Source organism: Aythya ferina, assembly GCF_964211825.1.
Source record: "Aythya ferina genome assembly, chromosome: 6".
NCBI lineage: Eukaryota > Metazoa > Chordata > Aves > Anseriformes > Anatidae > Aythya > Aythya ferina.
The window spans coordinates 24,998,166-25,013,608 of NC_140303.1; the positions used below are offsets into that span (position 1 = coordinate 24,998,166).

General features: G+C 37.4%; 1 protein-coding gene across 5 annotated transcripts in view; it reads left to right on the top strand.

Annotated features, from left to right (window-relative positions):
* RBMS1 (RNA binding motif single stranded interacting protein 1) overlaps positions 1 to 15,443 on the top strand; it is a 146,918-nt gene that overhangs the window by 120,056 nt on the left and 11,419 nt on the right. For 4 of the 5 annotated variants that reach the window (XM_084524114.1, XM_084524112.1, XM_084524116.1 and 1 more), the window contains exons 5-7: positions 2,944 to 3,101; positions 6,262 to 6,341; positions 15,104 to 15,219. In XM_084524114.1, coding sequence (XP_084380240.1) covers positions 2,944 to 3,101; positions 6,262 to 6,341; positions 15,104 to 15,219 — 354 coding nt within the window. The remainder of the gene's footprint in view (positions 1 to 2,943; positions 3,102 to 6,261; positions 6,342 to 15,103; positions 15,220 to 15,443) is intronic. The other variant, XM_084524115.1, reaches the window with a different exon arrangement.

Consider the following 15,443-nt stretch of genomic DNA (forward strand, 5'->3'; position numbering starts at 1 on the left):
CCTTACCAGTCACCCCTTCAGCACTTACCTGATAGAGACCCTATTGGTTACTAATACAAGATAAGGATTGTTTCATGGGACTCAAGCCAAATTTCTCCATCACTACTGATTTCTGTCCTTAGAAAGACTTCCTGACACCTCTCCCATCCCCTTTTTTTCCCCTCATCCTTAGTTGCAAAGGGATTTACAGTTCGGGGTAGTGGTGACATTGCTAATACTCTCAAAGAGTTAAGCATTCCCTTCATTTCTTCTAACAACATTGTGACATTATTTATGGCATGAAGCTCTCTGGTTAGGTGGACAGGTACAAGAACTGAGCTTTCCAGCATGTATGGAGGAAGATCTTCATGTGGTACAGTGAATTGCAGTAGGCTTTATGTCCTTTGTGGCAAGGAAAGCTTATGACCTCTTATCCTTAATACACCACATATAATGCAAAAGTGTGGTAACCCCACAGCCTGGAAAAGGAGCCTGGGACAAGGGGAATGTGATCTCCCCAGTTACCCAAATAAAACATTGCTCTGACATTCTGCGGTTAAGTGATTTTCTTTCTCTGTTATTTGTTTCTGAATGTGAGATTTCTTTTTTAGCACGTATATTGCATTTTTATTAGTGTGAACAAAATCTGCTATTTATTTTCTCATCCTTACAAAGATTGTTAGGCTTTTTAATGAGAACATTTTATAATATAATTCAGACTTTCTGATAATATAGAATAAAAGAATTAGCAAATTAGGTGAAAATATTAAAAGGATCTGATTTCCAGCCTGTATACTGTTTCAGGTTATTTAGAGAAGTTTTAGGATACTTGCGAGCAATATATTTTACAGCTTATAATAAAAAGTTTAAAAAATCCAATTTTTTCCTTTCAAATACTATTCTGAGTTTCAGGAAATTATGCTATAGCTAGAAGTGCAATTTTGTGATGCCTGTGGCTAAAACTTTCTGTAGAAAAGTTTTGTTAATAGTGTTCATTAAAGAAGAAAGTAAGCCTTCATATCTTAAGGTATAACCCCAAATTGTCTAACACAATCTAAGTAACAAATTCTAAAAACTTGAAAGTTATCTTCAGCTCACATTCCTAGCTGAGGAAATTTAAAATGTATGTCAAAAATGTAGCTGTTGTAACACAGATTTTTCCCTCACAGTTGAATACTCCCAGCAGTGAATATTAATGTGAACTATGGGTTCCCTGGGAATCTATTTTCTCATCTTCTCTTTCTGCTGATTTTTCTAATCCAGAAGACAAGTCACGTGTTCAAAGATAATTTAAATGACAAACTTATACTGTACCAATTCACTATTACTGGCAGTGGGTGTTGTTCCCATTACATAACAAAAGGAAAAACGTGTGCTAATTTAATGCCATATGTAATGGACTGTAAAGGGACTGCATAGGATAACGCTCAGGCACTTGAAAAAGTTTGTGTTTTGTAAGTTGCATGAGATTTTGGTGTGGCTAGAAATTAAGAGTTGTATCGGTGGCATTGTGTGCAGATCAGAAGGGTGTAATGGGAACATTTCCCTTTTGTATCTCCTTTGATGCTAAATTTTCTTAAAAACAAAAAACTTACAGAAAACTGAGTGCAAGACGCAGTGAAACAAAATAGAGTAGGTCTTTAAGCGGACAATTTGCTTCCCCATTTTTAACTTTCATTATTTTTTGGAGTGTGAGAACTCGTTTCTGTACTTTAAGTGCCCAAGACTTAGCCCTCTTTCCCTTTTTTATCCTTGGAAACAGCAGTACCAACTGAGAGGTGATATCCAGGATAGAAAATAAATTAATTATACAATAAGTTACCAACAGTACTGTTAAGTTAGCCCTCTTGCACCGAATGAAAATATGCTGAGGCCTATGCCAATAAAATTTTATTTCTTTCATGTCACACCATTCCTAATGCCAGAGAAGTTCTGAGTATTCTACATGCTGCAGACACACACATCTATACAGGAAGCCACAATGACATCATCAAGGTTTTACACAACTGTAAGGGCCAAATCATATAGATCTGTGTAGATTAAGAATTTATTTCATCACAGAGCATGGCCAGCAATCGGCAGCATGAGAGAGATGCAAGAGATGCCTCCTTAACCACAGCTGGAGAATCTATAGACAAACTGGAAACGATCAATTTCAGCAGAAATGTTTCTTTGATTAAGATGGAATTTCTTGCTATGTACATAGATCACAAAAAGTAGATAGCCGTAAGGTCAGCAGGATTGCAAAGATGTGACTACATTTGTCTTCTATATCTAATACAAGCCCTGATCACTCATCTACTGGTTGTCCTCTTCTGTTATTTTATCTGTCTCTAGGAAAAAAAAAAAAAAAAAAAAGGAATGCTTTTGTATTGTTTCAATGCATAATGCAAAAGTATGATGAAAACTCAGAAATGTTTGTCAGTGGGAGAGAACAAGTGTCCCACTCACTTTTGTGTACCTCATCCAATTCTTATGATAATACTTTGTCAATGTACATAGTTTAAAATTCATTATCTTCTTGTTTCCCCATATTATTCTCATTTTCTTATTCTAATCTTTTCTGGATTTAGTTTACATCTAGCTTTTTGTTTTGTTTTTAATTCTTTCCACCAGTGTTGTATTTCATTTCATTTCTTCCTTTTTGTTGCTTTTGCTGCTGCTTCTTTCAAAAAAATAATCTGAAATATTAAGTTGTAATACATATGATAAACTGGTCAATAATTCACCTTTATCTCCACTTTAAAAACTGTCCTTGCCAGCAGTATATAATATCAGGAGAAGGGGAACTTCCCTTAGGAGTGCTATGTACAGTGACCAAAGATGGAGATTGCTAATGCAAGGGAAAAGTCACCTGAGAAGTAAAACTGTAGCAGTATTTACATGTAATGGTTCTTATATTTTGTGTTCAAAATGTCTTGCCCATTGCTAGGACAATAACACTTGTTTTTAATTCTGTTTCAGCAACAAGAACAGGATCCAACTAACTTATACATTTCCAATTTGCCGCTTTCAATGGATGAGCAGGAGCTTGAGAACATGCTTAAACCGTTTGGGCAGGTTATTTCTACAAGGATATTGCGTGACTCGAGTGGGACAAGCCGTGGTGTTGGCTTTGCCAGGTACTTCAGTGTCCTTAGCCATGCTGGATGCATTTTTCCTTTGTTAATTGAAGAGACCAGAATAGGAGGAAAATGGCAGAGGTTGTAAAAAATGATCATACTTTTAAGGAAAAAGGATATCTAGAGAGATATATGAGCCGGGCTTTGTTAATTTATCCCTTGCTTAAGCAAATATGGCTGTGTCTCATCTTGCTTATATGGTTAAATCTGCATCTGTTGTTCTTACTGGACAACTATCTAGAATAAGAGTTCACTCTACCACTTCCTTATCTTCCTTGTACTTCTCCTTTCTCCTCTGTCCCTGACGCAGGGGTTATGCAGGGCTTCACAGAAACTTCTGCTGTGACATTTCTGGCTTTTGAGGCCTGAATTCCAGACAGAGACCATAAGGAAGGACAGCCCTCTCTCCCCCCCTCTCCCCCCCCCAATTTCTTCTTCATTACTTCCTCTGAGAAAATCCACTTGTCATCACTCTTTGAATTTTGAATTTTCTGTCCTTTCTGTCCTTTGAATTTTCTGGCCCATTAAAGTTGTCATTTGGGAAACAAAATATTCATTTACTGTAAATCTCACCTTAAAATGTTTGGCAGCTCAGTCAATTATGCCTCCTAAATCAACAAGAATAGATTTTCAATAAATGAGTAGATACCTCCCAAATGTTCTGTTCATGTGTGTCTACCTTTTATGTGGTTAAAAGGTAATTTCTTCCAGGGTCTTTTCATTGAAGCCTTCTCTGTATCTTTCTGGTATTTTTACATCTCTGATTAACTCATACTTAAACCCAGTATGGCAATTATATTTAGAGTGTTTAGATTGGATTTTTACATTATCAAAAATAGGAGCATGCTTTGAGCAAAGAACTGGGATTCTCAAAAATATGTTGTGAAATTTCAGTCAATGGTCAAATTCCAATAATTCAGAAGTTTAGCGAATATTACAATAGCTCTTTATTTGAACAAATAGCAAAGTCTATAATTAGTGCACAGAAAGGGACTGGAGAAATTATATCTCCTGACGAAACCAAAATTTTTAGGGAATGGTATCCCTGTGAGTTGGCTATAGGTAATTCACGAGACTGTGATTCCCCTCCCCCCCCCCCCCTCAAAATGATGTATTTGCTTGGAAAAGTGTCCATTTTAAAGAAGAAACAACAAAAGAATAAAATTACAAGGAGTGGGATGATACTCCTTTATTTAATAGTGGTTCCTACCTATTTTTTTCCTGTCCCCTTGAAATAAATCAGTAAGTGTTTCTAATACTTCTTGTGTACATTTAATTTGGCAATTTTTCATATAAGCATATGCATGTGTTTGAATATGAACTCAGTACAACCATATGTAAAACATGCATACATGATTTTGGATGATGTACAAAGTATGTATCCAAAAGTTGTATTTACTAATTTTGAAAATAGTGGTACTTGTTAAATACAGCATTCACTTCTTGGTATTATGAATCCAAGGGCAGAATCCAGTAACATTCCAGCAGGTTATATGAATTTATACAGTCTTTTCTCTCTAAACTTTCCTATTAACTCTACCTTGAATCCACAGTGGTATTTCAGGAATGCTTTTATTCTAATATGGTCAGAAGATTTTTAAAATTTTATGTAGAAGTCCAAAAGACTTGTTTGTATCCAAAATGTTACCTGTACTGAAAATGTTAGGAAAGATTAGTTTTTTATCAGTAGGTTCTTTATTATGCATTGTATGTTTTATATATACAAATGCATTAATGTTTTATATATATTTATTTATTTATAGATACACACCTACATACATTATACATAATTTACAGAATAAGTTGTTAGTGTGATACCTACTCAAAATTTCGTCCTTTCTGCAAGGTAGATATTGGAACATTATTACATAAATAGTAAAATTGCATAGAGAAACATGTAGACATTAAATAAAGATTTTCATTTCTTGCCTTTGGGAGCATTTTAATAAGTTAATAAAGGATAATATATTTTATCAAGTCCAGGCTTGACTTTGAAACTAAGTTATATTGTTCGTTTCATATGAGAAAAAAAAATAGATTTCTTTGATTCAGATCCAACAATTCAGAACTTCTGTAAATTGTCTAGAAGGTGGTTTTGAAACCATAAAGAAAACTTTTTGTTTAGTCTGGCATTTTGATGATTTTAGTTGTTGTCTGTGACTACATTTCATGGGTACATGCAGAAAGGCAATCAGAATTCAAAAGTGCTAGGACTTACTAACTTCTAGCACTGCTTCTTTGCTGCTGAGGTCATTGGCCATAATTTGTGGATCTGCATTACAGAACTCAGTGAGTAAATGAAAAGAAAATCCCTGTTAAACACCCAAACGTCATCTTGCAGACAGCTGCAAAATATATTCTTCTATTAAAATATGTTTTGTTTTCCTTGCACGTCTCAGTCATCTGTTCCAATTTAGTCCAAGCTGGTAGTTAGGACCGACACATCTACATTGCAATGCAAGGATGTAGCTGCAGCCTGTGGAGCCACTCCCGGTCTAGCAGTACCTCACCAGTAGTCCACCCAGGCCATTAAGGCTAGTTTTGACAACAGAAGTGCACTAACCTGTTCAGGATGCTGGATAAATTCTTAGTAGCAGCCACAGCTGTTATGTTATTGGTCCTGTTTGGAAGGTAACGATGATTAATTTAGGGACAGGTACGTCATTTAGTTGTAATGATGCATATAAACTAAAAGCTGCAAAGGCAGTTTGGTACATGCAGTCAGGCATGTTTTTATTTCAGTTTTGTTCTCTTAAACTGTACAGACACTTCAGGATCCTCTATCAATAATGGCATTAACATTTGTTGTATTCATCATGGACACTTAGAATTCAGTTATGAATGTGTATTGATCTCCTTTCCTCAAGACAGCAAAAGTACTACAGTTATCCATGTTTTATGTAATCTCTAAATAAATAAGAGTATTATATTTGAAGTTTGGCATTAACTTTGGCATTATACCGCATAAAAAGTTAACTGAGTTCAGTTTTACCTTTCTGAATCTGTGTATTCTCAGAGAACATCATTGCTCTCATGCAGGAAAACAAGCCACAAAAGTGAAGCAAGAAAAAGAAAGAAGTATACTTACAAAGGCAGAAATGTGGGAATCTGGATGAGTATTTAATTTATGTAAATTCTTCTTCTTTTTTTTTTTTCTTAGGATGGAATCAACAGAAAAATGTGAAGCAGTGATTGCTCATTTTAATGGAAAATTCATAAAGACACCAGCAGGAGTTTCTGGTATGTTGCATATATTTCTAACAAGATGAATGAATGGGTTACTGCTTACATAGTGGGAGCCAGTTAGGCCAATTGTTGTATCTGGTTTCTCATTCAGAGGCAGGCTTATTAAAATTAAATTTTCATGTTAGGTGTCTGTAATGCTTGCTCACTCGGAACATGGTATATCACTTTCCTACTCCAAAAATATTCTAGGCATCTAGTACCATTCTCTCCTAGTAGATAAGACAACCACCTAAGATGCCCTGAGCCAGCTGTACACAAATTTACACACCACATAATCCCAGTTGAAGTCAGGAGACAAGTATGTGTTGTATGTGTATCAGAACTGAGTTTGGCTGATCGTCTACAATTTATCTTTTCAAAGAGGCAAAAGAATGGACTACTTTTGCCATCTGTTGATGATTTTTCTGAAGTAATTTTGTAAAAAGATTTGATCAAAAAAATTAGATTCTGCAGCAGTGCATTTATGCTAGGCATTTTCATTCATGGGGAGATTTTACTCTCAAGTCAATGCAGGCTTTGAGGTTCTTCAGGAAGATGAAAGGTGATCAGCAAGAAGAATGGTTCTAGAAATATCGTGCAAGGCAAAATGCAGAGAAACTATATGATGTTATATTTTTTTGGTCATGCCACGTTCCCCATCAGTGTGCCTGTTTTGTCAGCACTCTTTCTAAGAGAGTAAATGTACATTCCATAAACACTTGAAATGAGGAAAGGAAATTCAGAGCAGCAGAGTAAAATAGAAAGAGAACAGGACAATAAAAGAGGAAAGAATACGTGCTTGACATTCCAGACTGCTTTTGGTAGCCATTTTATTGCAGATCCCAAGTGGGAATTTTACAAATTACGTTGCTGATGTGGTTGCTTGAAGCCACCTTTATCCTGCTGGTGAAACGTTCTCCAGAGCCAGACCTTGACACGGAAAAAGAGGAAAGCAGCCATCAGCAGGCAGAAAAGAATGTAGCTTTTTTAGTAAAAATGCATACATGCTTCATCCCTGAAAGATTACTCCAGTTTGAGGCAGTCTGTGCTGCGGTAGGGATGGCAGGCTGCTTCAGAGCACAGGAAACCACTCCCTTCACCAGCACTAATCTAATACAGGGCTTTGACTTCACTGGCTTTTGTGGACCCTTTGCACTGGGACTGATTGCTGAGGCTACAATTATTTTGTTGAAATTTTGTTATACGTAGGGCTTGTAACATTTATTTTTCTATTTCAGATATTTAGCAATCTGTGTTTTATGAGACGGAAAATCCCTTTAGGGGCAAGGAGATCATGGAATGATTTTCACTGAACGCTGACTGTGCTCTGATCCACCCTCCATGATTAGTTTTACAGTGCTGCTATGGCTTGGACATAATTAAGAGTAAAAAGTATGGAGAAACTGAGAGTTCAAATTAACATATAGGGCTTTCTATTCAATTAGAGACAGTAAAAAGCTGTAACAGAACCTTCTATTAGTGCTTTTTAGTTTGCTCATTCTTATTCTCACTTGCATTACGCTGTTCTCAGGGAATGAGCCATCAGGCGTATCATTGTTAATCATTGTCCCTGGTGGGCCGCTGCTGAAGCTGGACTTGCACCCTTTTATTATCAGGTTCAAGCTGCTGCACAGAGTTATAAGAATGGTTTCTGCAGAGTGTGGATGAAAATGTTTACCAGGAAAGTGTAATTAATTTGCACGGATAGAGAGAAAAAGAAAGAGATTAAAAATTTGTACAGAATTGGCAGTTGTCAGAAAAGTAAGACTGAAGAGGGGTCTCAGGATGTAATCCACCTCCTGGACTTTAACCTGTGGTGCTGACTTGCCCACAGCAGCGTAGTCACTAGGGCTTTCTGTCTAAAACATGTAAAGAAGCACACACCTCCAGAGACTGATGTATGTGCTGTCAGCTGTCTTCATGGCCACAAAGAGTATCTAGATGAGTGGCTCAGAATGAAATAACTCCAAATGTTTGAAAGTCAGTTAAGTGAGATGAGTCGTACAATCCACAATGCTGAAAAATGCTACAGATGAGTAGGTGTATAAAGGAGTCACACAAACTGAGTTTGTTAAAGATCCTCAGTTTTGTTGCACAGGTTATAGCCCCAGCTGTACTTTTCCATGCTGGTGCTGTGAATTTGTGTTGCTCCTTTGATTTTTATGGTGTTCAATTTCGTCCCAGAGTTCCTCACCACATAGCAGGCGTGTGTCCAATAATGCAGGCTTATAGGAGGGTGCAGCTTGCACACGATGATAATAGGCTGCAGTCTGCCAAAAGTGGGGCAGAGTCATGGGGCTGCTGTGGTCTTAGACTACCTGCACAGAGAAGGGGGACGCAGTGGGAAAGCTCTTGCACAAACAAACGCTAAGAAAATGTTTTGAAATAGATTAGCATCTTTGGGGGTTATAGAGCATCAAGATCAAATACATCCAAAATAAAATCGTAGAACTGGAACTATGTTTAAATTAAAACATTGTGTCCTAGAAACTTGGCTAAAATCAGCAAAGGGAGCTGGCTATAAAAACACTGCTATCAGGATGAGGAGGGTAGGAGAGAAGGGCCTGTAATGAAATAGGTGTGGGAGGAAGAACATCTGTTTAACAAAAACATGCTTTCATAATGCAGCTTTGTTATTTTAACTAAGTTTGGGTTTAAATAGTAGAGTGGGTTAAACACAGTTGTAGGAAACACAGGAATACAGAACAGAAACTCTTCTGTGAGTCTGAGAGGGCCGAGGGTAGTACAAGGGGTCCGCAAATGCATCGGTTGTAGACTTTTTAGTGACATGTGCCTCACACTGAGCATTGATAGTGTTAATCAAGCTGGACCCAGATGCAACAAGCTACTAAGATTTTATTTCCCTGCTTCATACTAGCTTAATGAAATATATTTGATATTTAGTGTGTCCTCTTCTGTCTTCAATCCAGAAGAAGGAAGGTTAGCTCAGAGAACAATTTCAAATGCACTGCAAGTTGATATGATCCTGCAACTCTTAGGAGTGGTGTATTAGTTTCACTGCTCGTCCTAGTCTGGGGTTTGTACTTTTGTTATGCAAGTTATTTTAATATCTTTTTCTGTTTTATGGGCTATTACATTTTGTCCATTTCTCTCAGGACTTTGCTTTTGCATTGCACACCCTTTTCAACTGAACATTTATTACATTATTTCTATAATCTTGAAATAACTTCTGCGTTTAGTTCTGCTTTTGTCCATAAAGAATTACTGTTTTCTTTGTGGTATTTAAATTTTTTTTTTCCCAGTGAATCATGAATTTCATGAGGTGAATCGGGGGAAAGAGAGACTAAACTAGTGTAAGGAGCCAGGACATAGAAGAAGAGTAGTGACAACAGAGACAACATGCTTAGCCTCCCTCACTAAAAATATGTATTTAAGATTTACTATCTTCTTGTTTTGTGCTGAACCCAAAGCGATTGCAGAAATGATCTGCTGGGCAAAATCATGAAAGGCCTCCCCTCCCTATCACAGCAGCATGTAGCTGCATGATGATACATGAGAATAATTGTATAAATAATTACAGAAAGCAGTTGTGTTGTAGAATGCATAAGAATACACCAAGGTATTTAAGGCCGAGTGTATTTGTCTCCCTTAGCATTTTTTTTCATTATAAAGGAAAAAGCTACAAAACTTTTATGTTTGTTAGAATCTTTCATACCTCTTTTACTGAAGAATAACATACATGATATTTTTGTTTTAATGGAAGAAAGGCAGAGAGCATTTTTGCTGAGCAGCCCATAGTATTTTTTCTTTGGCTTCAGGAATGGTGGGTTATGGTGATGACCCAAAAGTCACAGATTATCAGTGACCCACTCTCCTCTTCCCACTTAGAGTGAAGATATTGATCACTTCAGTTTTGTTTCAAGGAGGAAACTGGAGACAAGTGCAAGAGCCCTGCACCCACCAGTGCTCTTGACATAGGTTAGGGAGAGTTGCAGCACGTGTGGTAGGCATCACTGCTTGAAATGGTTCTGATCTTCAATGTCTGCCTAGTGCAGGAGAAGAATGAAAATGGAGCCTTGAAGCAGTTATCTTACTTGCTTACCTTTAAAAAGTATCCAACACTGCAGATCTGTATAGTGACTTCCAGCCACTTTACCATAAACTGCCATTTCTTAGTTGTCTTCCACAGACCCTTTAGAAATAGTCCATGAACAACAGTCTGAAAACCACTGCTAAAGGGTATCGAGAGGTCACAGTGCTGGCGTTAGTCCTGATTGATACACTGAAGGCAGCTGCCAAAAAATTACCCATTAGATCAAGGATTAGAAGCTTTTACTGCTCTAGTTCTCATAGTTCATAATTAGTTTTAAGGAGCAACATTGGGAAAGGAAAAGAAAAATGCTGCATAAAAACACTCAAAATGTAGCCCTTTGACAAATTACTAAATACTGTGTAAATTATCAAAGAAATGTAACCCGGAACACTGCATTTCAGTAAAGATTAGGATGGCATTTCAGTAAAGATTAGGATGGTGTGAGGTGCATATACTTTGTTTCACTTTAAACATACAAAGCTACTGATATTTGAGATCTTGGTTTGCACAACTTCTTTTTTTTTTAATTCCCACAGCTTTTGGCAAATGTTTCTAGCTGTACAGGCTTGCTGCATCATTAAAGTGCTGTTAGAATTCATTAGTTTCATATGCTTTGTCACTAGAAAATATGCAATGAAAGTTTCTAAAAGATGCAGGTTAGCAGAAAACTGAATAAAGGAATAGTATTTTAAAGCTTTTGTTGCTTTTGTTTGTTTGTTTTTGTATCTAAAAGGAGAACTTAGTGAAGTGTCATTAAAATTAGCCATGTAAAGTCAAGAGTGCAAACATGAAGTCCAATACAAGAACATCAATCTTGTTCTTGTGTTTCATCATATCACCCAGTGTGTATTTGGGTAGACGCTGAGCAGATGAAGACTGAATTCTAATGTACATATGTACACAACATGTGTGTGACAGGGAAGTATTTACTCTCTAATATTACACTCACATCTTTCTTCTGTTAAGACATTAGTCCTAGAAGAGGGTGATTCAGGGCAGCGAGAGCTGCCCAGCACTTTCCACGGCCAGATTTTGAAGCCCTGGGCTGCTGTTAAAGTACTGAGAAGTGCAGTTACAGACAGTCTCTGTGGCAGTAGCTCATCAGACATCTCCATACTACAGAGGGTGTCTGCTGGTTTTCGTTAAGTGTCAGCAGAGTGGGCATTTTACACATAGCATCTCAGCTGTGGAAGCATAAATCCATTGTAAGTTGTAGCCTTTTAAATCAGCCATCTCTTAGCCATACATGCAACTCCGAATATTTATACTGTGCCTCTGTCGTGCACATACAGACAAATCACTGCATGATTAATGGCTGCCTTCATTGCTGGGCCTGCACGCTTCCCAACAATTAAACAATAAAAATGACTCTCCCTTCCTTCCTGAACCACAAAAAAAAAGATTGTTTGACTGGTCTGTAGGACTTGCTGGAGCTTTTAGTTTGTATATATCTAATATATTCATGTTTGTATGTGTTTGAGAGAGAGTAACTTACGTATCTTACAACAAACAGGAGGGAAGCTAAGCTGAAGAAAAATTTCTGAAGAGACTAAGGGCTGTGATCATTGTTCTGTGGGAGGGGGATCAACAGATCATACTCAGCTCCTGTGAAGGTTTTTTTCTTTTGCATGAATCTCCCTCTGATGACCATCAGTCATTGTGTTCCTGAAGAAGTGAACGTAGGTGGTGCTTAGGTCACAAGTACGGAAGAGCAGCCAAAAGCTGTAGTTTGGCTTTCTATTGCAACAGTCCTTCCCATCAGCATTCAGATCTTGAACTGGAGTCAGGGAAGGTTAAGGCTATACAGCACTCTCACAGCAGTTGGTAGTATTAAATAGACAGTTGACTGTTTTTTGTTTGTTTGTTTGTTTGTTTGTTTTTAAGTGCAAACTGGAACTTTCATAGCATTTGGCTTCATTTATGGACACAGTTAGGAGCAAAGAAGCTGGAAGGTCAAAAACACAAGGATTCACATAACCAGATCTACATTCGATAAGATGGATAGCAAACTTCTGGCAAATCATAAATTGATTTATTTTTTAATTGTTTATTTTTATTATTATTATTTCCTTTTTTTTTTTTTTCTTTCCATGGCTGGATATTACGTATGCACAGTCCAACAGATGTGGATCATTTCTCTTCATTTTTTTCTCCCTTTTTAAACTTGTCAAGGAGTGCTTCCAAGACGCCAATGTTTCATCATTTAAAATTAAGTTGTTTTCAGTCATCTAATGATGAAAAAGTAATACTTATTATTAAAATAAGGTTTTGTGAACTTTTTATTCAAACACTTGAATAGAGTTGCTCAGACTTTCAAAATAAATGGTCTTTATCTTTAGACAATGATTGGAAATATAAGCCCAAATAACCATTTCAGAAGAGTTTTGGACAGCTCACCATGGGGACTTTTAATGAAGGCATAATGTGGCTTTAAATAAAGTATTTACTACCTGTGAGTGCTATAATACAGAATCATAGGGCTAGAAACCTCCACTATTTTCAGATGCCTTTATATGCTGTTCTCAAGCCACTTGCTTTTGACTTTATCCAAAAATTTATAGTGTGTATTTTGGAAGTTGCATGTGCTTCTCACAGTACTAGATGGTTTGAAATAATTCATAAATAGCCAGAGACAAATACTGAGCTTGGGGAACAGCTTTTTTCATCTAAGGTAGTTAACTATGTATATCTCAGTGTTCCCTTTCTGGTGTATTTTTTTCCTCACCGTGTAAAATCAGAGAGTCAAAATAATTTCAGACCAGAAACTGACATCCTTAGCCATACTGAGTAATATGTTCTGAGATTAACTCCATTTTTCAGTAGAACTACATGTGGATTAAAATGCTGTGTGATCTGACCAACATCAGTGAGTCCTTCAGCATATTGATATAGCAACTTTCTGCCCCAAATATGCTAGGGCTTCTCTTTCTAGAAAACCCCAAAACAAAATTAGGCTCTGGTAATGCAAAAACTCCCCTTAGAAATGCAAAATTTTGAAGACAGTGCTGTCTGGTTTCTGTCTCCTGCTTTAGGGTTTCTGTTACTTCCATGTGCATTTACCCTTCATAGGTCTCCAGCATTTTTTCCAGTGTCATTAGCCTAACCTTTCCCTAGTATATTTTATGGTTGTAGGATTTTAATTACCATTCTCTGTAAAATAATCCATTTTAAGTTAATTCGGTTGCCATGTTCTAAAGTCTGCCTCTCAGAGATAAAATTTATTTGACTGTTGACTAACAGCCTACCGGTTGCAGTGGTACATGTCTCTGAAGGATGTGTGGTGAAGCCCAGAGATGAGACAAGCAAACCCATACCAGTTCTGCCTCCCAGTCCATCCACCTTTTATAGAGAAGACTGTCAAAAATGTATTGTGTAGGAAGTGCAATTTTCCCAGTAGAACCAGAGCTAATATTTCGTGTATGCCATTTGAAACCAGAGATGAGTTGGCAACCAGCAGGCTGTGTTAGTTTTGTGCCAATCGTTTTAAAGTCGTGCTCTTTGCCAAGCTATCAGTCCCCTGGGGTTTTTAATACTCATTCTGACTTAGATAAGAACCAATATAAATTTTAAATGCGGGCAGAATGAAGGGTATGTCAGCACTGGTCAAGGTTGTACTAATACATTTTATTGCATGATATATAGATACACTAACATTTTCCTCTGGGTTGCCTTTTTGCACATGCTATCCCCCAGCCCCCATGTGTTTACTCTGCACTGCGACACTTGCATGTTGTCAGATCCAACCTCATCTCATTCAGGTGTTTCCAAACAGAGAACGACTTAAGAGGAGTGTCAAATTAAAGCTTAGACAGCTCATGTCTCAGGAATTATTGGCAGAGAAGTGTTCATATCCAAGTCATAACAGAGCTTCCACCCTGTGATTAGGGAGGGTGTGGTGTGATGTGGCTGTAGCAGAGCTGTGCCTCAGCCACGGATACGCAGGAACTTCTGCACTTTAAGCCAATCCTAGGGGAAGAACACTGTGCAAACTTTTCTTTTTGATTGCTTGAATTTCAGCACTGATGTTGAAGTCATGGCAAGGATTATGTTATGACAAAACTTTAGAAAAAATATAGCACTCCCATTTCATGGCATTTTGCAAAGAACAAGATAGAAGAAAAATCTTGAAGAATATCTGGTTGTGTTGTGTGCTCTTTATAGAGTGGAGATAAAAGGAGAATAGGAAGTTGTGGCATATTTTCAGTGCAAGGTGGCAGGAGATAAAGGTACCACTCTGTCCAGCAGATCAGACTAAATAGAGGTACAGTGCCAGCTCCCAAGCCATTCTGGATGAGTAGAGCCACTTGAAGTTTTGGGACATTACTGAAACCTCCAAGGTCAGGGGGAAATATTTTAAAGCCCCTTTTCCAGATTTATTCTCCACCCTCCTTAGATGTACCTCCTTATAGGTAAAGCTCAGCATTAAAATGACAGTTCTCCTTAATACTCAGAACAGATATAGCCAGGACATACAGACCATGTTTCTTTCCAATAGGCTTTGGAGCAGTACTTTAAAATGAAAGATATAAGGTGTTCCAGGTGCTCTGTGTGTGTGTGTGGCAGCTATCCTTGCACCGTGCAAAACAGTCATTGATGCTGTAGTGAGAATTTGTGCTATTTAATTGTAATACTCAAAATTTAAATTGCAAGACATACCTCACTTGGAACACTGAATACCTGTATGTGAATACCACTGCAAGTAATGTTCTTTCTTTCTTTTCAGTTCCTGCAGAACCCTTATTGTGCAAGTTTGCTGATGGAGGACAGAAAAAGAGACAGAATCAGAATAAATATATACAGAATGGAAGAGCGTGGCACAGAGAAGGCGAGGTGAGACTTGTAAGTCCTCCCTTCAAGCTCTAGTGTGGGTGTACAATAATGAATACTTATGGAAATGATAGGCATTGAGACTTCTTGGCTCGGCACTTTGGCATATTAAAAATGTGCAAGCAACTCTTGCCTGACAATTTGCAACTCTATAAAATACTTAAATGTACCTTCCTTAAGAGGGGGAAAAAAAAAAGCAAAATGTGAAACACTAAATCCTACCTCATTAAAGTGAA